General features: G+C 42.0%; 1 protein-coding gene across 2 annotated transcripts; it reads left to right on the top strand.

Annotated features, from left to right (window-relative positions):
* Positions 1-13,852: 13,852 nt before the first annotated feature.
* LOC115590964 (claudin-18-like) lies at positions 13,853-19,428 on the top strand. Of its 2 annotated transcripts, none has more exons than XM_030432476.1 (5): positions 13,853-14,152; positions 17,146-17,310; positions 17,396-17,534; positions 17,619-17,732; positions 18,316-19,428. In XM_030432476.1, the coding sequence occupies exons 1-5, from the start codon at positions 13,933-13,935 to the stop codon at positions 18,455-18,457; spliced, it is 780 nt and encodes a 259-aa protein (XP_030288336.1). In that variant the 5' UTR covers positions 13,853-13,932; the 3' UTR covers positions 18,458-19,428. The 2 variants fall into 2 exon arrangements, with proteins under 2 accessions (XP_030288336.1, XP_030288337.1); XM_030432477.1 differs by lacking the exon at positions 13,853-14,152 and adding an exon at positions 14,959-15,202.
* Positions 19,429-23,103: the final 3,675 nt, after the last annotated feature.

Here is a 23,103-nt window from a genome sequence, read left to right as displayed (position 1 = left end):
TGAAGTCACAGTCACACTGGCAGGAAATGTAAATGAATGAGTCTCACCACAGATCCACTGTCCTGGAGCTTTGGATCATATAATAATGATCTTCATCTGAACATTTGTCACGGCATTTCAATGTTTACATGCAACATCTATTGTATGTCTTCCATCTTTTTTTTAATTTTCTATTCTCAGTAAATTTGTCCTCTCTAGAATCGAGGGTCTATGGACAGAGGATGTTGTTCACTGTACAGATTGTTAAGCCCACTGAGGCAACGTGATGGTTATTTTGGTCTATACAATAAAATTGATTTGATTTACATTTGCTATAGCTTCGTTTGAATGACCGAATGAACGCATGGATCTCTTTATTTGATAATTAGGTTTAAAAAAAAAAAAAAAAAGGACAGCAGTAAATACGTGCATTTACAATGACAGAGGATGAAAATGCATGAAGCCAAATGGCTTATTCCCATTGTGATCCTCTTGTGTACCACATAACATACCACAAAATACCAGCAGAACAACGGCAGGACAGCAGGCGAAACAACACACGTATAAAAGGAAATAGCAGGCGACACGCTCCTGTTTTCAGAGGGAAATAAAATTCAAGTTGTACTCCTCTGTAACGTTCCCTGAAGGCATGTTTGATTGTCGAGCTCTCAATTTTACAATTTTGGGCGATTCTTTTTCAGTGTGTCTGTTAGTTTTCTGTGCACTGTAAGGACTTCTCATTCATGTTGGCTTGTAAAAAGCTGAAGTTTGAATGGAATGAAAGAAGTGATTTGAGTAACATTTTTTGACTCACTTCTCTATAAACCTTTGCTTTGCCTAGTTTAATTACATGTTTGGCCTTCTGTCCACAGGGACCGCCAGAATCAACAACAAAAGACAGCTCCTTGTAGCAGCTTTAAATTCCTTTCAGTTCACCGCTAGCTATTTTTTTTTTTTTTTAGTAAAGTAACCTTACCTTCAGTCCTTTGCAAATTCAAGTCAAGTCAAATTGTATTTCACAGCCCAATATTAAAAATTAACAAATGGAAAAAAAATCCAGGCATACTTTTAGAATTAGCAGTATGAGATGTACAATGTGGGTCACCGAACATCTGATTATGCTAAACTAGCCGCTATGAGGTTATGTAGGCAATTGTTCTTGCTGTTATGATGTCATCTGTGAAACGTTTATTGAAAATAACAACAGCATTTTGTGACGTTTCAGATAGATTTCACAGTACAATTTCCGTAGCAAGCTAATGCTACGTTTGTCAGAAAGCTCAGCTAGTAGCAGCTCTCCAACACCTGGTGCTACTGGGTGTGAATACTTAGATTTTATTTACACTTAAAACCATCTGGTGCAAATAGGCGCTCATTTCTAACTGGATCTGTCCAGTAGGATGGCGGGCCGTCATCAGCTCCGTGTGTGTAGCTGTTGGTATTCGGCCCAGACCACTTCTGTATGCTGAATATTCCCAGCGCTGCAGCCTTTCTGCCTCCCACATCCTGACTATATTCACACTCACTGACAGCAAGAACCTCCCTCCTTTCATACCCCGGTCCTCCGTCTGTGGAAGCGCGTTCCTACCATTCATTGTCGCCGCATTAACCGTAGGCTAGCATAAAAGTAATTGGAAACTGATGCAAGCCAAAGCTTCAATTAATGCACCACCAAAGTCCCCGTTCTGTGTAATCGGCAATAATGGTTTCATGTTTGGGAGGGCGCCTGGTCACTCGCATTCAGCGCTCACCTCCTGACAGAGACTGTTAAACCCTGCTCAAAATCCCCACTCCACAGTAATCTTCATTTCAGTCATTTTCCTTCTTTTTCCATCTCTGATGACAGCTCCAGTGTCTTCGCATTGCTTGCAGTCAGATCGTGCGCCCGAGTGAACAGGAGGTGTAATTGACTACTGACAACTCAGCGACAGGATTCTTAATTATTACTCTAGGGTATGGTGGCTGGCTGGCCTGGGTTCAGCTCTCTTACTGAGTATGCTAACAGAGTCATTTTTCCTCTCCTCTGTGGATATTGAAATGCAGTTTTGTTCGCTGCATTTCCGCGTCAGACCCCGAGACTTTGAATTTAGGGGATGATTGCAAATGGAATGCATGTGCTGGTAGTTTAATGCTGCACAGATTTTTTATTTATTTTTTTTACACGAGTGCACTGCGGGCTACAGAAGTGAGTCTCTGGCACTACAACCGTATCAATTACGGACCCTTTCAGTTCTGCTACAACCGAGTGTATTAACGAGATAATGCAGATGTCCTTTGTGAGGCTCCTGAATCTGATGTATGTTTTTTTTTCATGAGGCGACTGTTACTTAAAAACAATATGAAACGTAAAGGCTGTGAATATGAGAATACCCTTTTGTTTCCTTTTTCTCTTTGTGTGTCAACACTTCATCTGCCCTTACAGTGATAAGACGTTACACTGACACTTCTTCTTCTTCTTCTGCTACTACTACTACTACACAAGGGCATAATTCCTCTGGTCCCTGCCTGTTTGTGCCTGCACTGGGCCTGCTCAGTGTGATAGAGCAAGAGTAAAGCGGGTGAGCATCGCTTTGTGCCGCAGTCTGTATCTTTTGTGCGGGTGGATATGGAAGAGGGCGTGAAACAATTGGACAAAATGGCCCTAATGTGCTTAAAGAATCTTCTGTCTTTAATCAAAGCTCACACACATGCACCACAAAGGCAGACAGAGCAAACCCAATTCTCCGCTGCTTTTGCCGAGTGACTGTTCCTCTCCTGGCTTCAGTGCTTCTCCTCTTTGTGCTGGAAATCAGGATCAGGTTGGCTTTGTGGAGTTTTTTTTTTTCTCGGCTGTCATTCTCGCAGATTCATTGCCTCATCTCTTAAGGCAGGGACAACAGGGATTTGGCTTTAAGAGCAGACAGCGGAGTGTAACTTTGTATGTGTGTTGTCATGATTATGTCCCATTGTTTGTCCCCTTGATCCGCTCGGGGGTCACAATTTGGCAGCCACCTATTTGTCGTACTCATCTCGCCTCGCAAAGTGGCTGAAGTGGGGAGTGAATACAGTCGTAATTCCAGCTAAAATGACCATTAGCTGAAACCCTTGAACAGTGCTTGTCATAGTCGTAGAGCTACTCGGTGCAGAAGGCCTGTCATGCTTAGGATTTCTGCAGCTGAAGTCAGATGAGTGTCTTTTATTTTAGCTTCTCAAAAAAAGAGAGCAAAAGTGTAAGGAATGGATTAAACCAACACGTCCTCCTAGGCCTCGCTACTCGACTAAATGGGTGTATTACCAATGACATCCAGATTAACATACTTTGTACCACAGTTCTAAAACAACGCGACTGTTGCAACAAACCAGCAACAAGCACACTGGACCTTTTGTCATATGGTCGTGCTACAAAACAGGCACTAAAACTACAGAACAACGTTGTGGTTTGGGTTAAAATGAGTAAGTTAGGTATTCATAATGTATACCTAAATGTAAGTTAAGTCAAAATAACTCAGCAATGATTTTTGGTCTAAAATCTTTATACTTTATACTTACCTGACATCCTCCTTTGCTGCTGTTATGATTACTGTGGCCACCAGAGGTCGCCAGAGCTATGACGCTGCTTGCACTGTCAACTTAAATGGTCGTTTTTGATCAAGGATGGGTTGGAATAACTCCCAGTTGGCTTTTAGAAAGAATGCAGCAATAATAATAACCTTTCTCCTGCCAAGGTAAAGGAGCCTGGGAGCAAACAGCTCCAGATGTGGTCACTTCTGGCTCCAAAGAAACAGGATAGCGAAACCAAAATGGGTGACAGATGGTTCACTTGGAGCAAAAACAGGCTCATGTTGATATGAAATATTTTTGTTTCTTTATGATCTTCTTCTTCAATGTTGAATCTTCAACTGGCGAGGATACTGGCTTTTTCCTTGGATGCGCAACGTTAGCCTCAAACTTTTAGCGTGATAGCACGTTTGTAGCCATCCAGTTGGGTAACTTGGACCCGTGTCGAGGCTGACGTGAAAGGAGACGTTAAAAAGTTTGTCAAATAACAAACTTCTGGTTCTGGAGCTATCTTAAACTTCACTTCAGTGGTTGCCAGTCAGAAATGAGAAGCTGTTTTTTGCCTACCTCCTAGTCCTGTCTGAAGTCAATTATTTTAGGAACCAGTGAGAAGCATTACCATCCGAAGCGCTCGTAGCCTCGTCCAGACGAGAACAGGAGGAGTGACATTCTCAGCAATCGTAAGTAAGAAGGAGGTGGGATTTGAAGCGAATGGTCAGTTGTGACTTTTAAACGCGTTCGGGCTTTGTTTATGATCATCGGGCACAGTTCACGCGGCTACAGCGATTACCTGATGGCCCCACTGACATCGTATTTCTTTTATTCCTCGTCCTGCCTATCCGGCACAGTTAAGAGATCAAGGGAGCGATCAGAAATGGCAGCTCATCTCATCTGTAATTTGATGATGAAATAGATGGGAATGAAAGGAGAGAGGAAAAAAAAAAAGGGTGCATACCTGGGAGCATTAAAAAAAAAAAAAAAAAAAAAAGCATGATGGTTGCTTCATGACCGCTCCTCTTGCCCTCAGTGTAACATTCAGGGGAAGAGTGTCCCTTTGTTATCGCCCCCCTCTCCCTGGCAATTATCACAAACTCCACTTCCCCTGCCCTCCGGAGCCCAGAGAACTGAGCGGCCGGAGTGGGAGAATAGCTACATTTATAATTTTTTTCTTCTCTTTCCATAGATTAATTTTCTAGGAAGCCCTGTCACTGCCGTACAGGAAAGCGGAGAGAGAGAGAGGAATAGAGTATAAAAAAAAAAAGAGAGAGAGAGGGGGAGACGGGGGAAGGAGGGTGGAGGGTGGAGGGTTGGGGTGGAGAGATTGGGGCTACAGTGCACACAAGCCTTCCTCGCTTTTTTTTTTTTCGTTTTCGCTTTTTTTTTTTTTCCTTGACAGATCATTTTCCATGCAGGGGTATCAGGGGGTCTGGCCGATAATTGGCATGCAGATTGCAGCTGATGGCGTCCCGCAACAGAAGAAAAGAACTGGCTAGTTAGAATAATGAGCCAGCCTGCCTGATGGATGGGCGAGGGAGGAGGTCATACAAAATGTTTCAGACACAATTCCTACCCCCCTCCTCCTTCCTCCTCCTCCTCCTCCCGACCGCACCGCTACCTGCACCTCCCATTTTTTTATTTTTCTATTTTTCACAAAGCCCTGATATTTCATTATTTCCTCCTCTCTCTACCCTTCTAGGGCAATGAAAGCATCCCATCTCCCTCTTTCTTCCCCTCTCCTTTCATTTATTTTTTTTTTTTCCCCCTCTTCTTCTTCTTCTTCTTCCTCTTCCGAGCCCAGCTGTGAACACTTCCTCCACGGTGACAGTACAGTTTCGGGTACGCGGAGCCTCTAAAAAAAAATGTCACAGCTCATTAGGAAGCCTGACACCCTTAAGAGACTCCAGTGTTTTAATTACAGTAAAGGAGTTAATTACTGGCCTCTCAATGGATTTCTGTTTCTCACCCTCCGCTATAGCTATAGGAACGTTTCAAATACAGCGAGCAGGCCGGAATATAAGCTCACAAATGTAAGGAATGTACTTTTTTTTTTTTTTGTTGAAAACTTTTAATAGGATTTCCAAGTGGGACGGGATGATTGCTTTTACTTGATTTTAATTCCCAGTCGTGAATACCGTAGTGAAGTAAACTTTCCTGCGTTGCTTCATCATCAAGGACATATCGTAGCCAAGATGGACGCTTCAGGCCAGTCGCCAGTTTCTCTAATGCATTCAGATTTATATGCGTTAAAATACCGTCTCATATCACATTCTCATTATGTGTTTATGAGCTGACTTTCATACCTGGTGGTGACGGAGTTTCAGGCAAGACAGCTGCCAAGCCAGTGACCACAGTTCAAGACTGCGTTTCAACATTTCAAGTGTGCAAACATTGTTTATATTTCAAGAGGGTCCGTGGAATTTAAATAGTGGTGAGCGTGACATCACTGGATGTGTTCAAGAAGAACTCGGGACTATTTGCAGCCGTGTTTGTGGTGGCAAAAGCGGATATTTGTGACGAGCAGTCAGGACATCTCCAGTCACGTACGTGGTGAAAAAACTGGGTGTTTTTAACGAGACCTCGGGAAATCCCTAACCGGGGCTGCGGCAACGAAAAGTGATTACGTGTGATGAGAAGTAGGAACATCTGTAGCTGCGTCTGTGGCACAAAACCCAGGTGGTTATAACAAGACCTCTGGACATCCCTCGCTGTTTTTCTGGCAACAAATGAGGATATTTGTGACGAGCAGTCAGGACATCTACAGTCACATACGTGGTGACAAAACTGGGTGTTTTTAACGAGACCTCGGGACATCTCTAACCGAGGCTGTGGCAACGAAAAGTGATTACGTGTGATGAGAAGTAGGAACATCTGTAGCTGCGTCTGTGGCACAAAAACCAGGTGGTTATAACAAGACCTCTGGACATCCCTCGCTGTTTTTCTGGCAACAAATGAGGATATTTGTGACGAGCAGTCAGGACATCTTCAGCCGTGTTGGTGCCAACAAAATCAGGTATTTATGATGAGAAGTAGGAACATCTCTAGCCGTTCTTTTTGGCAACCAAAAACAAGTATTTCGAGTTAAACATGGTCTTTTCCTAACCCTAATCAAGGGGGTTTTGTGCCTAAACCTAACTAGATTATAAGATCAGTGTCGTCACAACATAAAATAGAAAATGTTACCTTCAGTAATGTAAAGTTGAAGCAGGTGTGGTTTGCAGAAACGTTCACTGCCAACATTTATCCCAGTGACTTGTTTGAACGCTGTTAAATCATAGCAAAGTGCATTCGGTCGTGTACGTGAGGATAAATCCACTGATTCAGATTCGAGATCAACTTTAATCACGGCTTTTGTTCTTTGCGTGAGTCACAGTTAGTATTACATCCCGGGTCCTACCCTGCTCTTACCTCCTCGCCACCCTCGTGGTTGCATTTTATTGTGAATTCCTCTAATCCGCGCGGCTTTACAGATAATTAACCCAGACTGTCATTTTAACCGCGCACGTCACCGCGCTCTTGATCTACCTTCCAGGTCAGGTAGGTAAACAAAGGAATTATAATAGCCTGTAAGTACCTCGTCGTGCATGAGAGGATCAAGCTCTTCTGCTTGTTTTGTTTGTTTTACTGACAGTTTGCTGACTGATCTGTACCTCCGCCTCGGAGACACCACCCAGGAGTGCGCTGAGGTGTTTTCAAAGTACAGGTGTGTTAAGCCGCGTGCAACTTACTGTATGTTTTTATTACAGTAGGGCGTGCATGTCATGCAACTTGAACATGAGCCTGATAATCAGTGATGCAAAGTAAACATGTACTTTGACTTCATTTTTGTTCTACACTACTTTTTTATACTTCTACTTGATATTTTTTATTCCAATATTTTACTCTTTACTTCGCTACATTTGCATGAAGTGTTTCATAAAAGGATTTTCTGTTTATTATCATTTAATTATCATTAGATTGCTATAAAGAGGTACTATTATGATATATCACTGATATATAAGTGTCTGGATTGGTATATATTTTTTATTTCACAGAACATAACTTAATGCACTGATGTCATTTTGGACAATTACATTTAATGTTGTTGTTGTCTTTGTGTTTTTAATGAACACATTTGTGAGATTCTTGCGAAAAATGTGTTTATGTGTATATTCTGTTCCGTAATATCGGCATCGACACCAAGAACCCAGTGTCAGTCGAGCTCTACTGTAAACACCGCACACCGCTTGCTAATTATCCTTGTGTGCTGTTGTTGAACAACCATTATAAGTAATTAGTTTGCAATTTAACCAACATACTAACAAGCACATGTAACACGTGTGGATACTGATGGACGGGTTCACTTGATCTTTAATTTGATGTTGTACAGCTTTATTTATTTGTCTGAACACTCGAACGTGCAGCGCGTGTTTTAAAACCAACGGGCAGAATTCATTGTGTACATTACATCAGTAAATATAAGAACCTGAAAATGTTTGCAGATGAACACGCAAATCAAAACAGGATCGTAAAGTGTACTGAAACAAACTTCAAGCCAATAAACCTTTGACTTTAAAACACCTCTCCCATTTATATTTTTATAAAGAAAAAGTCAAGTACCTCCACCAACACGATTTTTATTGATCTTCGTTGGTTTGGTTGGTTTGTCAGCAGGTCTCGGCCCAGAAGAGACCCCATTAACGTTCGGTGTGGATCCAGATAAAGGGACAGATCGAGGAATATATTCTCTCTTTCTTTAACATTGTGAAATGGGGTGAAATGTGACATTTCATCTGGATTTATTGGCTGGAGCTTCATGGAAAAAAAATCAGATGGGGCATCTTTGAGTGAGTACAGTTTGATGGGGATCTTAGATCTGTTGACTCTAAAATATAATAAAGACTGATACAGAGCTTCTGAGTTTGGTACTGGATCAGGTTTGATTGAGTTAAAGGGGGCTGTTGGGCCATTTCTATTTTTCTGGGGATTTTATGCTCAATTATTTTGTTCTCCAAGATATTTTTGGGGCTGTTGAACCATCTGCAGCTCTTATTTTGTAAGCAGCTCCTCCATTTTCTTTGTGCATTGCATTGTGGGTCAAAAATCAACATTTTTATTATGATAATCGTTTGTCTTTACTTACTTTAGTCTCTTTTGCATTGGGATTTGACAACTTAAACAAACCCTGTCTGGACCTGAGATACAATCTGGAGTTCAGACACGAAAGACGGGGCAAGTTATGTCCGTTTCTTGAGGTCGATCATCTCAGAAACGCATAAAAGATGTATGAAAATCACAATGTGGCTGGTTCATTCTCTCACCAGCATCGCTAATGCATTAAAACACAAGTATCCCTGTCACTGTGGACGATAATAAAAGTTTGATGCTGGAAGGAGCAACAAAAACCTCGCCGGTGTTTGATCAAGTTCTTGCGGCGGCGGTGGCGGCGGCGGCGGCGGCTCTTTCCCAGCAGCCCCGCGAGCTTAATCTCACTTGCACCCTCATCAACACGACACAGAAGGGAACAAATTTACTGTTTCATCCTCATTCTTCCGTGCACGCCGAGGAGCTGTATACAGTACACACCAGATCAAAGCCTTAATTGAAAAATAATTATAGGTACTTAATCATAGAAAGCACTGGGCTAATTGAAGTGAAAACAAGGAGGCAAACGCAGACCCTCAGAATCGTGGCAGAAAGAGGATATTGTAAAAGCTTCTTCTTCAATCCCCATTGTCTTCCAGATTAAATAGGAGAGGGCTATTAGCAGAGTTAATTGGCTCTCTAATTTAGATCTCGCCCCACTGAAAGCATAACGGATGCGAGCCTGTCGACCAATGATGTGTGCACTCTGTCACACTGTCCTGCTGGACTGTGATTGGTTAATTGCTCAGGGATTTTTGAAGTTTCCTCTCATTCTTCAAATGTAACAGATTTGTGGTGGCAGTGGCGGCGGCGGTGCTGGTGGTGGTGGTGGAGGTGGTGGTGGGGGTGTGTTTGTCTCCCTGGCTGCCCAGGTAGCGCCCATTGTTCGGTTCGGTTTGAGAGCGGGGGACTCATTTAACCGCGACTAGATCACTCCGCTGCCTCCTGGCTCAAATGGAGCCTGTTTGATTCCATTGAGCAGTTTTAATTCTGTCAGATGCAGCCTCGTGCACAAAAAGAAATATATATGAAAATCCTGATTGTCCTCCTCCTGACCCGTTCTCATTCTGTAGAAGTTCCTGATGCCCCTCGGAGAAATGGCACATTCACTCCAGGCCCTGTGACGTGAAAAGGCCCTCTTATCACACTCCCAGCAAGTCTGCTCCCCGCTGCGCCAGCCGCCTTCCCTTTCTCCGCACTCGCTCTGCCCTCTAGTGTCCGCCGGCCAGCAGTGCGCTGATTACTGAATAAAAATCCATTTAGACACCCAAAAAGGGAAGGAAGAAAGTAAATGGGCCATTTTTCCACCATTTTTTTTCTCCTTTCATCTTTTCAGCGCGTCTCTTTTCTAGTGTTTTCTTATTGTAGCCTGAGCGGTAATGGAGCTCTTGACTGGAGTTCAAAAATCGAAGCTGGTGCCGACATTTTCTTTCAAGGTCTGTCACCCTAACTTTTTCTTTTTTTTCAGCAGAAGTCAGAGGAAATGACGGCGGATCACGATATCCGTGGGACTGTATCAGGAAGCATTTACTGTCAGATTTTAACCTTTTGATATATTTTTTCTTTTATATTTCTTTTGTTTCGGCTCAGTCTGCTTTTTACACTTTTTATTTTTTAGACAATGTTAGCAGCATGCTAGCAGCCCGGCTCTAGGTTGTTCACCGTGTTCCAGTATCTGAACAAATTACTGAATGGATTGCCGTAAAATTTTGTACAGACGTTTATGCTCCCCAGATAACTCGTTTTAGTGAAAGAAACAAAAAAGTAACATCTATGACACCATCAGCGGCCTGTGGGAGCTGCATTACGGGTGCTGTACTCTCTCAACAGAGACGACAAAGAAGAAGATGTCTCGCTCCTCAGCTGCCTCCATCAACGGCTCCAGGGGAAAAACAGAATAATAAGTACGATTTTTTTTAAAAGAAGCTTCATGTCCTCTGGGTGCAGTGTGATGAGGTTTACGATCTACGAAGGGAGAAGTTTAACACGCTTCAGCCGCTTCCGGTGGAGTTGGCGGTCTGTCCGGTGCTCTCAGTGTTGGGTGTCTAGTATCATGTGTATCTTTTGAAAATACAATCTGAAGCACAGAGGAGCAGTCCTGGAACAGAGAGGTAGGTTGGTAGGTTTCGAAGCCCGGTGCATCTTCATCTTCATCAGAGTCGGGTTTAAGATCTGCTGCTCTCTACTGTTCCATGTTTGTGGCGTCAACCATCACACACCATGAATAAAAACAGGAAAGCTAACCTTTCCACTAATAAAGGGAATGTAGTCAAATTCCTATTTTTGGCAGGTTTACCCGCATTTAAGAAATCTGCATATAAAAGCTAATTTTGCCGTCAAAAGTAATATTAGTGAAGCATTTAGCGACAGGCTGCAAAGCTGAGACACCTGAAGGTATCGCATCTTTTCAGCCGTGGTCTCACAAGCTTGTACATTAAGTGCATCACCAGTGAAAATGCACATAACTCCACTGTCCAAACAGCTAAACGTTTGTCTAAAGAAGCAGGGCGACATAAAAAGTCCAACAGGCTCTTGGTGCATCAACTGTTTAAGGTGAGTCATCCACAGCTGATATCTTCGGGAAAACACGAGCTGTTTGTCTGCAAGCTTTATTTTGAAAGTCTCAGCATACGTAGCATATATCATATAATTGGTAACTAAATGACATTTTCTGTGTCTTTGAAAACTGTTGGATCCTTTAAAGATACGTTGTATGAGATTTAACATAATTTGGACGTAGATCTTGAGCTGCCATCGACTGGCCCGGTGGTAGACTGCTACCACTCAGCGCTGACTTATTGCTTTTCCCCCGTACTTAAGAAAACTCATTCACAGCGAAAAACGACATCTTTACAGTTTACGGGCAAACACTTGTGTGTGAAGTAGCTTCTCATTTTCATGTGCATTTGTAAGGGCGGCTCATGATAAGTACACAGTGGCTCCTACAGATGCTGAAAAGTTGTTTGCTTAAGGTTCAGCCTGCTGGGAGACAAATGGCTTTGCACAGCGGACGGCAAAAATCATTAGCGCCGCTCGCAGCATGCTAATGTTGTTTCTATAGACGGTGATCAAATCAGGGCGGCCGGGAGGGAGAGCAGTGTGTGTGCTGCGCTGGGTGGGTCATTTGAGCTACTTTCACAATACTTTCATCAGTGATTTACCGCGCAAAGAGCGACCGGAGAGGTCGAGTCTGCCTTTGAAACATATTCATTCAACCTGCTTCCCCACTTCTTCACAGCTCCTGTGGATTTTTCTCCTATCAGCATGGTTAAATATTTATTCAGTGCACTGGAGGTTAACGCTGAGACTTATTTTGTGGAATAAATAGACATTAGCTGTGATTAACTTTAAGGTTTATAACTTCCATGTCACATCATATCATTCTCAAATGACCAAAGAATATCAGACGTTTGAAATTGTGGATTTGAGTGAGAAAGGTTCAGAAGTGAAAGCAGCAGCATTTAACGCAGAGAGAGAAATATCCAAACATGCAACACGACTTGTATCCTGCACTTTCTACCTCTGTGTGTGTTATACGTATGAATGCTTGGCAGCAGAAGGCCGTGCGTTACTCTCAACGAGGCCCCAGCCCAGTTTCGATCCAGGCCCGGCCGTCTCGCATGTTTCTCATCGACATATCAGCCGCAGGCAAATTGGTTTCAGTTCACTACAATCATATCAGTATTTACTCTCGCCTGACTGGCTGCCGTTGCCACTAACGATACAGAGCACCCACCCCGGCGACGGAGTCAGAGTATCGCTCAACACAGACTGTAAACGTTCTACTTCAAAACAAAACTGTCTGTTTAAGTTACAAATATGTTCTTAATAACAGAGTTCTTATTATTCCAAGGAAACCTCATGACTCGGTCTTACACATCAAGATGTTGCACACAAAGATATTAATTGCATGAACAAACCAGTCGAGCTACTAAAAACATACATTTTGGTGTTTGGAGCTCATGTTGTAACGTCTCTCAGAGTCCTCCAGTAACTCTTCTTCTGTAATGTTCGGCGCGTTACTCTGTGAAGCTTAAACAGGGAGAAGATATTTACATATGTGATGAATCCTGGCTGTTTTTTTCTACAGACCGGTCCAACCCGTCACATTCATGTTCCCCATCATTATGTATATGACTCAACCGAGGATCCAGTGTGTGTCATGTGGGCTTAAAGATACGACTGAACGTCTCGTGGAGAACGGCAGCTGGTAGAAGCAGGTTTCTTTTAAAGCCCCTGAAATTATTACAGAGGCGATTTACGCAAATACTGGTGACAAAAAATCTTAAACTTCTATATACAGTTTCGGAAATATGCTTATTCACTTTCCTTCAGAACTCCAGTCAGCAGCTGGTTAGCTTAGCTTAGCACCAACACTTCAGAGGTTCAGTACAAAGGAAACAAATGCAGCACGTGGTTTGTTACACAGCACCATCTCGAACGTCGTCCTTGGAAGGTGTTTGGAAAAGGACAGGCGCTCTCAAAAAAAATACTTGGCAAACAGACCATCTGTCTCTCACGGCCTTTTTCACAAAAAAAGAAAAACTCTCTTCCATCGATAAAAGCCTTCAGTGTCAATCTTTGCCCTTCTTTCAATGAATTATACTCTCCAGTTCTGATGCTTTCGCAGCAGCTACGCTAACCTCTTGAGAAGGCGCCATTGTTGTTTTCAGACGAACAGGTGCTCCACTCGGTGGTCATCGCACCTGAACGACACCTGTAGCTGTCAGTCGATCCTCCGTATTAAACCACAAGCACATAGGCTGAAGCTTGACAAGTGCCTCGCAAAGTATTGTTCAGTTTTTGCACAATACGCTGCTGTGTTATTTTATTATTGAAATACGTGTTAAATGGCTCTTTCGCTTTTAGCTGTTGTAACTTTGGAAGTTTCAGTCAAGCTTGAACCAACAATAGTAGAAATCTAGATCATTTTATGTTGCTCTGACAACCAGGACACATCAGCAGCAGCTGTAAAGTTGTAGAAACAAGATTTACTCGGTCACAAACACGGCAGGAATCAGAAAATTCAATTGACTCTGTGTATTTAACCCTCCAAGAGCCACCTCGTGTTCACCCTTAACCAACAAGAATTAGTGTGCAACATTAACCTGATTTATTTATCATTCGTCTTATTGTACGCTCCACCCAGCTCCTTCTATACGTGACTGTGTGCAAACACACGGGGTCACTTTTGGCTTCACACCTGCTGATATCATATTCAAACATTCCGCCGCAGCGCTCAGGAGAGGCCGGGAGCTCTTTGAATTCAGACTGTTTGAGAAAAAAGACGGCAGGATGGCGGCTACTCTGTGTCAGGTGATGGGCTTCGTGCTGAGTTTGATAGGGATAGCGGGGATCATTGCGGCGACGGCGATGGACCAGTGGGCGACGGAGGATCGCTTCAACAGCGTCGTGACGGCGGTGTACACGTACTCGGGCCTGTGGAGGTCGTGCGTCCGGCAGAGCTCCGGCCTATCAGAGTGCCGACCATATTTCACCATTCTGGGACTGCCAGGTACTTTTTTTTTTTACACTTCTATTGTCTCTTTATTAAAGGTGCAGTACGTCAGAATTTGTTAAGTTAACTAAAATGGATACTTTATTACACAATTAACAGAATGTGAAGAAAAAGAACAATTTTCGATCTTATTGTCGAAGACGCCTAATGACGTGAGCATGCTAACCAGCTAGCACCTAGCCACTTTTTAATGTAATTCGACAATTCTTACATATTGCACCTTTAAAATGGTAAGAAAAATTAGAATTATCCTGATTGACAATCACAGGAAATGTTTAAAAAGCAATTTTACAGCAACGTGGATGAAAATACATCAAGGAATTAAAAGAAAAGATGTGAAAAACAACTATGACTGATGCAGAAAGTCGTCAAATGTAACTATAAATATGTAAATATGTAAATATCTAATGGAATATATCTAGAGGACTTAAAGCAAACAGGTCCTCGATAGTCCTGTTCTCTTATCTTATTGATGTTAAACTGTAATATTGGTCAAAGCAGGTGTATCATCAAGCTGGCAGATTTAATGGCCTGTGATGAAACTACATCAAACTATTTCGGTTCCGTTCCCGTCGAATGATGGAGAAATAATAACGAGAGGTCAAACCACACCCTTTTGTTACTCACAGGCGGAAATTCTCCCCCCCCCCGCCACCGTTTCCCCGAAACTGGGACAAAGACTCATGAAAATTTTTAGGTAAACATCTGATAAGAGCTGTTCCTTGTCGAAACACACACGATGATAAGCGTCGGCGCGCTCACACTCTGCCATTTTCACCGCTCGGGCGACATCGGTTGACTAACTTTTTGTTTGAGCCGGGCCTAAAATGGCTGCCTCAATGATTCAGTTAATAGGATTCATGCTGTCCGCTCTGGGCGTATTCTTAATATCAGCCGCCACAGCCATGGACATGTGGAGCTTACAGGACCGATCTTTCACAATAGTCACAAATGTTTACACCTATTCTGGCTTGTGGAACTCGTGTGTGGGGACATCGTACGGTACGACACAGTGCAGGCCTTATTTCACCATCCTGGGACTGCCAGGTAAGAGAATCACTCCCGGGGAGGAAAAAAAAGGACACGTTTATCGACTATTCCTCCACATGTTGGATTAGGGAGAACATTTTCCAAAAGGACCTTGGAAGGTACTTTAGAATATTTGGGAGGTTTTAGGGGCAGATGTGCTCCCGTTTCCTCCCCCCCCCCACCTCCTCCGCCGCATGAGGAAAATGCAGTCGACTGCAAAAAAAGATGGTGTCTCTCCGGAATCAAATGGAAATTTGATGAGACATCCAAAGCTTAGCTGAGCAAGCACAAGCTTTACCAGAGTGTCACACAATGTAAAGTACATTTCCACACTCTGTACTTAAGAGCTGAATGTAGTGTAGAGCATATTGTATATAAGGTCTTAAAGGCTTAAGTCGAGAATAGTACAGGTACAATATCTGAGGCCGCTGAAAGATGGCATTTAGGTCAGTGTGTTTTATTACAGCTGCCTCATTTTATTAAATTCGATATCGTCGCCGCAGCTGGAATCAAACACATCTGCCGTTTAGTTCCTCCTACTTTTTTATCTCTTTTTTAATTACTTTAACTTTAAACAGATGACACAAGTACTGAGTCCTGTAATCCTCTTTTAAATGATATTCTTGACGCACACGTGCATCAATAAAATGCCATTTTTTCTGGGATTTTAAACAAGAAGTTCACTTTAGAGCAGCGTTTTACATTTACGCGCGCCTTTGTTGCATCGTTGTTCTTGGATATACGTATGTGTAGCTGTATGTCTGTACTGCGTGTGTGTGTATTCATGTGTCTGAGTGTGTGTGTGTGTGTGTGTGTGTGCGTTTTTCTTTTCTTGTTTTTCTCCTTGAACTGCTTTTGTGCGAAATGACAAAAGTAGTTCAGATTAAGAACTCGGTAATGAGTTTTGCTTTCACATCAGAGACGATGTGCAAGAAAACCAAGTTCAGCTCTTCTGAATGAGGTTATCTCCTCTCACAAGTCGGGTAATATTTAGCGGAGCATTACAGTAACAATTGATCTGCCATAGACGGAAAATACCGACGGGGGGAGAAGACGGTGCTGGTTGTGTTTCTTTTGTTGTTTCAAATTGGCGAACAATGTTCATAACTCAAAATAATTTATAGTGCTGCGATTTATATCATAGTGGCGGAAGAAGTATGCAGAGGTTTCATTAAAGGGGAAGTTCACGCAAAAATGATCATTCAGTCATTGTCTCCTCACCCCGGTGACGATGGAAAGTCGGGTGAAGTTTCATAGTCCACGAAACATTTTTGGAGCTTCACAGTAAAAAACAGAGTTGCAGCGTTCGCCTAAAAAAATGAAGATAGGGGACTTCAAATTTTACTGAGATGCAAAAAAAATACAGCTCGTCCGGCTTAATCCAAATCTCCGGCAGCCTGGAGATTCCTGATTGATATTAAAAGATGTTATTTACACCATCAACACGCGGTCGAGCTTGTGCGGCCACTTCAGACAGGATGTGTGCTAACGCTTTTAGCTTAGCAGCTACCGCGAAGATTTTGGTTTGAAAAGGATCTAAATTACACCTTTATTTTTTTATTTTTTATCAATTTGGGATCTCAGGATCTCAAGCTCTGGTTTAACAAACTTTTTTTTGCTCTCTTTCTTTAGACATTTAAAACAAGTCTCCGTCTACTTCGGCTGTTTCGGAGACTGCTGCAACTCTGTTTTGCTGTGAAGCTCCAGAAATGTTTTAAGGGCTACAAGACTTTCTATCTGCATCCGGTTGAAGTCAAAGAAATATCAGAAATAGTTTGAAAGTGTTGTGATATTTTATATAACGGATTGCCATTATTGATATATTGTTGTTTAAGAAGTGTTTTATTGTGCAGCTGGTTGAGAGGGCGCTCATTTTAACGCCTCTGTCGGGGTACAGAGAGGTACTTTTTTACTGCCCACGTGTTGAGAAATGTTCTGAATGTTGTTGCTTTGACTTCCAGCTCTGCTCCAAGCCGTCCGGGCCCTGATGATCGTCGGCATTGTATTCGGAGTCATCGGCTGCCTGATCGCCATCTTCGCACTGAAGTGTCTGAAAATGGGGAACATGGAGGACAACATCAAAGCCACGATGACCCTGACAGCCGGGATCCTCTTCCTCCTCGCAGGTACAGTGAAAGTTCGCAGTGTCTGGTTCTGTTATCGCCGCTGAAGCATTCTGCACTAATATCACTTCTTTTTCTTTACCTTTAGGTGTGTGCGGCATCGCTGGGGTGTCGGCCTTCGCCAACCTGATAGTGCAGAGTTTTCGGTTCACGACGTACGCCGACAGCGGGTACGGTGTGTTGGGAGGATCGGATATTGGTGGACTGTCAGGAGGTCTGACTCCGAGGTAAAGACGAATTCAGATGGTATTTATCTGCTACAGCGCTTTTGTTACGTTTTCCTCCAATCATTGTTCTTTCTTTTCTTCAAGGTACACTTTCGGCCCCGCTCTGTTCGTGGGCTGGATCGGCGGCGCAATCTTGGTCATCGGAGGGGTCTTGATGTGTCTGGCCTGCCGCGGAATGACTCCAGACAATAAGCAACGGTGCGTCTGTCGGCAGCAACTAACCTGCGACCTTTTCTGACTTTTAGACAGAGCGAGCAACTTCTCTCCTCAGGCACAGTAAAGATGAGTAAACTGCCTAATGGAGAGGAGATCCGGCAAAAAATGTCTAGTAAGCAGACGCTACACGCAAATTACAAAGTGCAGACTGTATGTTCGCCGCCGTTTAAGACAGACATCTCCGCCTCTGACAAAGCCGAACAACAACATAAAGCACCCCTGGATGTATCTCGTTGTGCTGCCGGCTGTACAAATCTTAGGTCCTTTCAAATTAAAGGACACGTACTCAGCAAAATGTAAATGCAAGTTGTGTTTTTTTTTTTTCCCCCCTCTGCATATATAATGCAGAGCTGCAAATGCTTACGAGGCTGCTTGTAAAACGATACACCAGAGTCCTCGCTGGTCACACTTGTAGTTCTGTTCTTTGTGATATGTTTTGTGTTTTCTGGCATGTTTAAATGTTCACGTGCGTGTTGAAATGTCCAGACAGGGTGGAGCTAGCGTGATGTCCCGAGTCACTTCACTGTATTTAAATTAAAATGGATTATTCTCTGATATTCTCCAGGTACGACGGGATGGCCTACAAAGCCGCCTCTCAACACACCATCTATAAGTCTGACACCAGACCTCGTCCAGCCTACAACGACTCCTACAAAGCCCAAAGCATGGATGGCAGGCAGACCAACCAGAGATTTGACTACGTGTAGAATCAGTTCACTCCCATACATACCTCTTTTTTTATATCCTTCCTCCCTGTGATGATCCTTTCCTGTTGTTTATTGCCTGCATTCGTGGGATGAGTGGTTATTTTTGTATGTCTCTGTACTTTTAATCAGGAAGGAACATTTATTGTCTTTGTGAAATGTTTTAATGCCGTCATATAATCCCAATTATGAAAGACGTTTAGTGCTTTTTTTTTCTTTCTTTTTAATAAAAAAAATGTGATTTCTATTCGGTCTTACTCAGGATTCATCACCACAGCATGTGACACAATATAAATATAAATGCTTTTTGTACAATTCAAACTTTGACAAACTATAACTAAGTGTAGATTTATGCATCACTTATTTAAAAATGATCGCACCACGCAAACTAATTCTCATCCGGAGATGAGTTGCCAGGTGTAACTGCTGCATACTTAACAGAGCTAATTAAACGAATGTTAGCTCGTTAACACAGTAGACTATCTTACAGATTTAAATAGGAGAGGGTGTTGTTAGATGATAATGTAAACTTCTGATTTTGTGTAAATCAACTCAATGCAGCTCAAACTACAACGTGCCGATATCGTTTGCATAAATCAAAGTTTATTTCTCCATGTAGGCACTTTTACCACAGATGTGTATATATATATATCTTTCTTTTCTTTTCTTATTTTCTTTCCTTTTTTGCTGTTCTCGTTATTTGTAGTAATTCTTCCTGATCATTGTCCATTGTTGAAGCATCACTATGTAGTTGCAGCTTGTCTGTGTCCCTTAATATGTTAAAAGTCTTCATGCCTGTATTATAGTTTTGTACTACATGTTTTATCCATTAAAAGCCTTAAGCAGAAACATAGAGTTCCAACTAGCTACGGCTACATAGTTTGGGTTGCATTGTATTCTGTTGTAACTATGCTGAAATGTGTCGTCTCTGTCAAATAAAACAATAAAAAAAATATATATATATATGAAACAAAGTCATGGTAATATCGTTTGACTCCATAAAACTTGTATTTTCATCAGTTCTGTTGCAGCTTGTGATGCTACAGTTAGCCTACGTTTTACAGTGATAATTTATTTTAAAACTAAGTTTAGATATATGAATCAATACACAAACTGATTCCCTTAATCTTAAAATGACGTAACTGCTGCGTAGCCAACAACACCAACAACAGTAGCGTTAGCTTGCTAATATAATAGGCAATATTACAGATTTAAACTTGAGGGGGAAAGACGCCGACGTGTCTGACCTGAGATGTTGTCTAATAATGACGTCAACTTTTGGGAAATTTGCCAAAAATCAGCTCAATGTAGCTCAAATTACAAAACATGCCGACACCGTTAGCATAAACGAGAAAAGTTAGCTTAACCTGAAATAAGCCGTGTATTTTACTATGCATGTATATATATTTATTGTGTTTTGCTTTCCATTTTTGCTGTTCTTAATCTGTTTTATTTTTGGTCTCCATGTCTGTGTTAGAGTTTTATTATGTGTTTTATTACCTACCGGGGACAACGACTGCTAGTTAGCTACAGCTAGAAGAAGTCCTACATCGCCGACATTGGTTGCATTTTATTTCTATGTAAACAATCTTATTTGTTTCCATCAAATAAATCAATGAAATAAAAATATGCTCCAAATCTGTTATTTCTGTCGGTTGTGTTACATGTTGTGATGCTACTTTTTACATGGATCCTTGCTTTCAGAGTCCTTTACACACCAGGAAGACGTTTCTGTAGATTGAGCACGATCCAATTGACTAAATCGTTTCCCAGAACTTTGGACGGGCTTTACACACTAAATTGGCGATGGATTCACAAAAGTACCTGTGGAGAAAATAAAATCACATCCAATTTTGTTTTTTTTCCAGACAAAGTTAATTTAATTTTGTAACCTGTCACAGAAAAGAGGATCAAAAACAAACAACGAGCATATTGATTATTGTGTTGTTGTTTATCCCATTAGTGTTATCAGAAGAGAATGCAGGGGGTCATCGGTTTATCCGTGGTTGTTACCTGCTATCTGCGGCCCTCCAGCACCGTATGATAAATAAATTAATTGTCACATTGTTTCTGGGTAATTGAATAAAATAAAATCTTTGATGTGAGCCTTGTCCACCGGTCGGACGCTGTGCTGACACACACTTCCTGTTCCTCCTCAGGGATCTGCCTTTTATATCCCAGGGAGCAGCGGGGGGAAAAAAAGGGGGGGTTTGTGGGTAATTTGCATGAAATCACATTTCTTGATAGTACAATTAATGGAAGTAATAAGTAGGTGGTAATAATTAACCACACCCAAAGTGAGTCATTCATTGTTTAATTAAATTGTAGCAAAGTAATGACTCTGCATGAAGACGACGGGACGGTTGTTGCAGATCTGTCGCTGCTCTGGCTGGTTGGATCTCGTCATAAACTTATTTTAATGTTAAACCACAAACCTGTTAATCAGTAAATGTCTGTTTTTGTTGTTTTCATCTGTGTGACGATCAAACCGTCACGTATCCATGAAGCTTCTCTGGGCTCAAGGAGGACGTAGGTGAGTGTAAAAGTCAATAGTCAACCAGAAATAAAAAAAATAATAGTAATCTAATTCCTTTTTATAATTATTCTTTGGGCGACATGTTGCAGAGATACATTGAAGTGGACTTTGCTAAAAGCCAAACTGTGGGACTGTTTGTGACTTTGTTGAGCTGAGTTCAATGGTGACTTCCCATTTTCACCCAGATGAAAATCACTGCAGAGGTTTTGAGAAGCTTCGACCCTGAAGATCAAACTCTTCATCTTTAGATCTCTGGCTCCACCTACTGGCTAAGAAATGCATCGCTGCTCTGCTGGTGAAGTGGGACGAGATGGAGCGATTTTAATGGAGCTTAAACATGAAAAGACCTTTAATTATCTTTTCACTAACCTCCTTTTCACAGAACTTCCAATTTGAGTCCGTGTTGACCTGTTCCACATCCTGGAGATATGAGTGCAACACTAAAATCATTTTTGCACTCCTACATGGGACACTGATAATCACCACCACATAATATTAGTAGTGATATGAATAATTATAATTATTATGATAATAGCTTCATTTCTAACGCACCTTTTAAAAGAAGTGTTACAAGTTGCTTCACAAAATTAAATGCAAATAAAAAACAAGGATTTTCAAGATAAAACAAGATAAGAACAAAAGGTATTTATTATTAGACATCTTATGACAATACGATGTATGTACCTGCAAATTTCATGTTTTACAGTAATTAGCTTAAAAACATTTCAGATTTTAACAGTAGTTAAAGACAGAATATGTAAGATTTCTGTGTTAAAGTGTCTACAAACAACTAGCGCTCTGTTATTTATTTTTGTCGAGTCGTGTTTTTACTTTATCCCAAATGTTTCCAACATCAAACCCAAAGAAATCCACAAGTTTACTCAAGATAACGATGCATTTCTTTTGGTCGCTTGTCGCTAGAACTTCTGGGAGAGAGTAAGATTTGAATTCAGGTCAACTCTCACAGAACTCAGCACTCACCAGAGACTCCGGTTCTCTCTCTTTTTTTTCCTCCTCTCCTCTTTGTAACTTTACATCTATTAAGTAAAGTAAATTCCCCCTTCAGCTCCAGTTGCGGGTCAACATTACAGAACATGAACACCTCCGCAGAGCACTGCTGCAGTCAGGTGGACAAACGGGAGTGAAGATAAATCCACTTTTGAATCCTGAATCTCGGAGCGTTCCTCCAGTTGGTAACGACTCAGAGTCAGAGCACAATCTGATGTGACTCTGGGTGTTTATTCCTCCAGAAGGTCCGGCTCTGCAACCGACTCCAACTTTGCCTCAATCCCTCTCAGGTCTTACAGCACAGTGGGAAAGAATCAGGTCATGTGTCAGAGGTGACGCAGTAACAGGTGCCGCTGTCAGGGGATCATGAGTGGAGCTCAGACGACAGCTGTGGTCCGGGCCGGGCCAGAACAGACCCCTGAAGGTAAGCCGTGAAACAATGGAGCTGGGCAGCTGTGGGCGGAGGCTCGGACACGCTGCATCAAGCTCAGCCACATTAATCTCTTCAGAAACAAAATACACGTTAAAGAGCAGAGGAGGAAGAAGTATGATGTCAGAAATCTTGGCTTTTCAAACAGATTCCGACAGAAGAGGATCTCATGTCAAAGCCCAGTGAGTCCGGGCCTGAGGGAACACGGGTCAGTACAGACACAAGATCTGTGCTTAGATTCCTGACATGAGAACACAGACTTGTCCATTTTACTGTCTGCTTACAAGGGGGATGATAATTAATGTACAAAAAAACAAAGACACCAGCAGGATTGTTTACTCACTGAGCATATCAGCATCCACGTGAGCGCAGAATCAAAAGGGGAAACGAGAGTCTCGACCTCAGATAGAGAGATAAACTTCTGCTTCACGTGGGAAAGTCCAACATACTCCATCATCTGTTTTAGCAACCGATGAGAAGAAACAGAAACTTTCTCTCCATCTAATCTTAAAGGCAAATACTGCACTTTTTACTCATTATTAGAAAATCACAATTAAATTATTATTATTACTTTTTGGCACCAATTCAGCCACAGATGTTTACACATTATACAACAGTATTTTACACTCAACAAATATATGAATGCTCTAGTTATATTTCCCATTTTTCATACAT

Source organism: Sparus aurata, chromosome 11 (genome assembly GCF_900880675.1).
Source record: "Sparus aurata chromosome 11, fSpaAur1.1, whole genome shotgun sequence".
Classification (NCBI taxonomy): domain Eukaryota; kingdom Metazoa; phylum Chordata; class Actinopteri; order Spariformes; family Sparidae; genus Sparus; species Sparus aurata.
The sequence above is the reverse complement of the archived record's forward strand: the minus strand, read 5'-3'. Positions and strand labels throughout refer to the sequence as shown.

Excerpts from the sequence above, each read along its gene's own strand:
- LOC115590964 (XM_030432476.1), top strand. The coding sequence starts at position 13,933 with ATGGCGGCTACTCTGTGTCAGGTGATGGGCTTCGTGCTGAGTTTGATA. Across the intron at positions 17,535-17,618 it reads TCAGGAGGTCTGACTCCGAG|GTACACTTTCGGCCCCGCTC; the intron begins GTAAAGACGAAT and ends CTTTTCTTCAAG. Across the intron at positions 17,733-18,315 it reads ACTCCAGACAATAAGCAACG|GTACGACGGGATGGCCTACA; the intron begins GTGCGTCTGTCG and ends GATATTCTCCAG.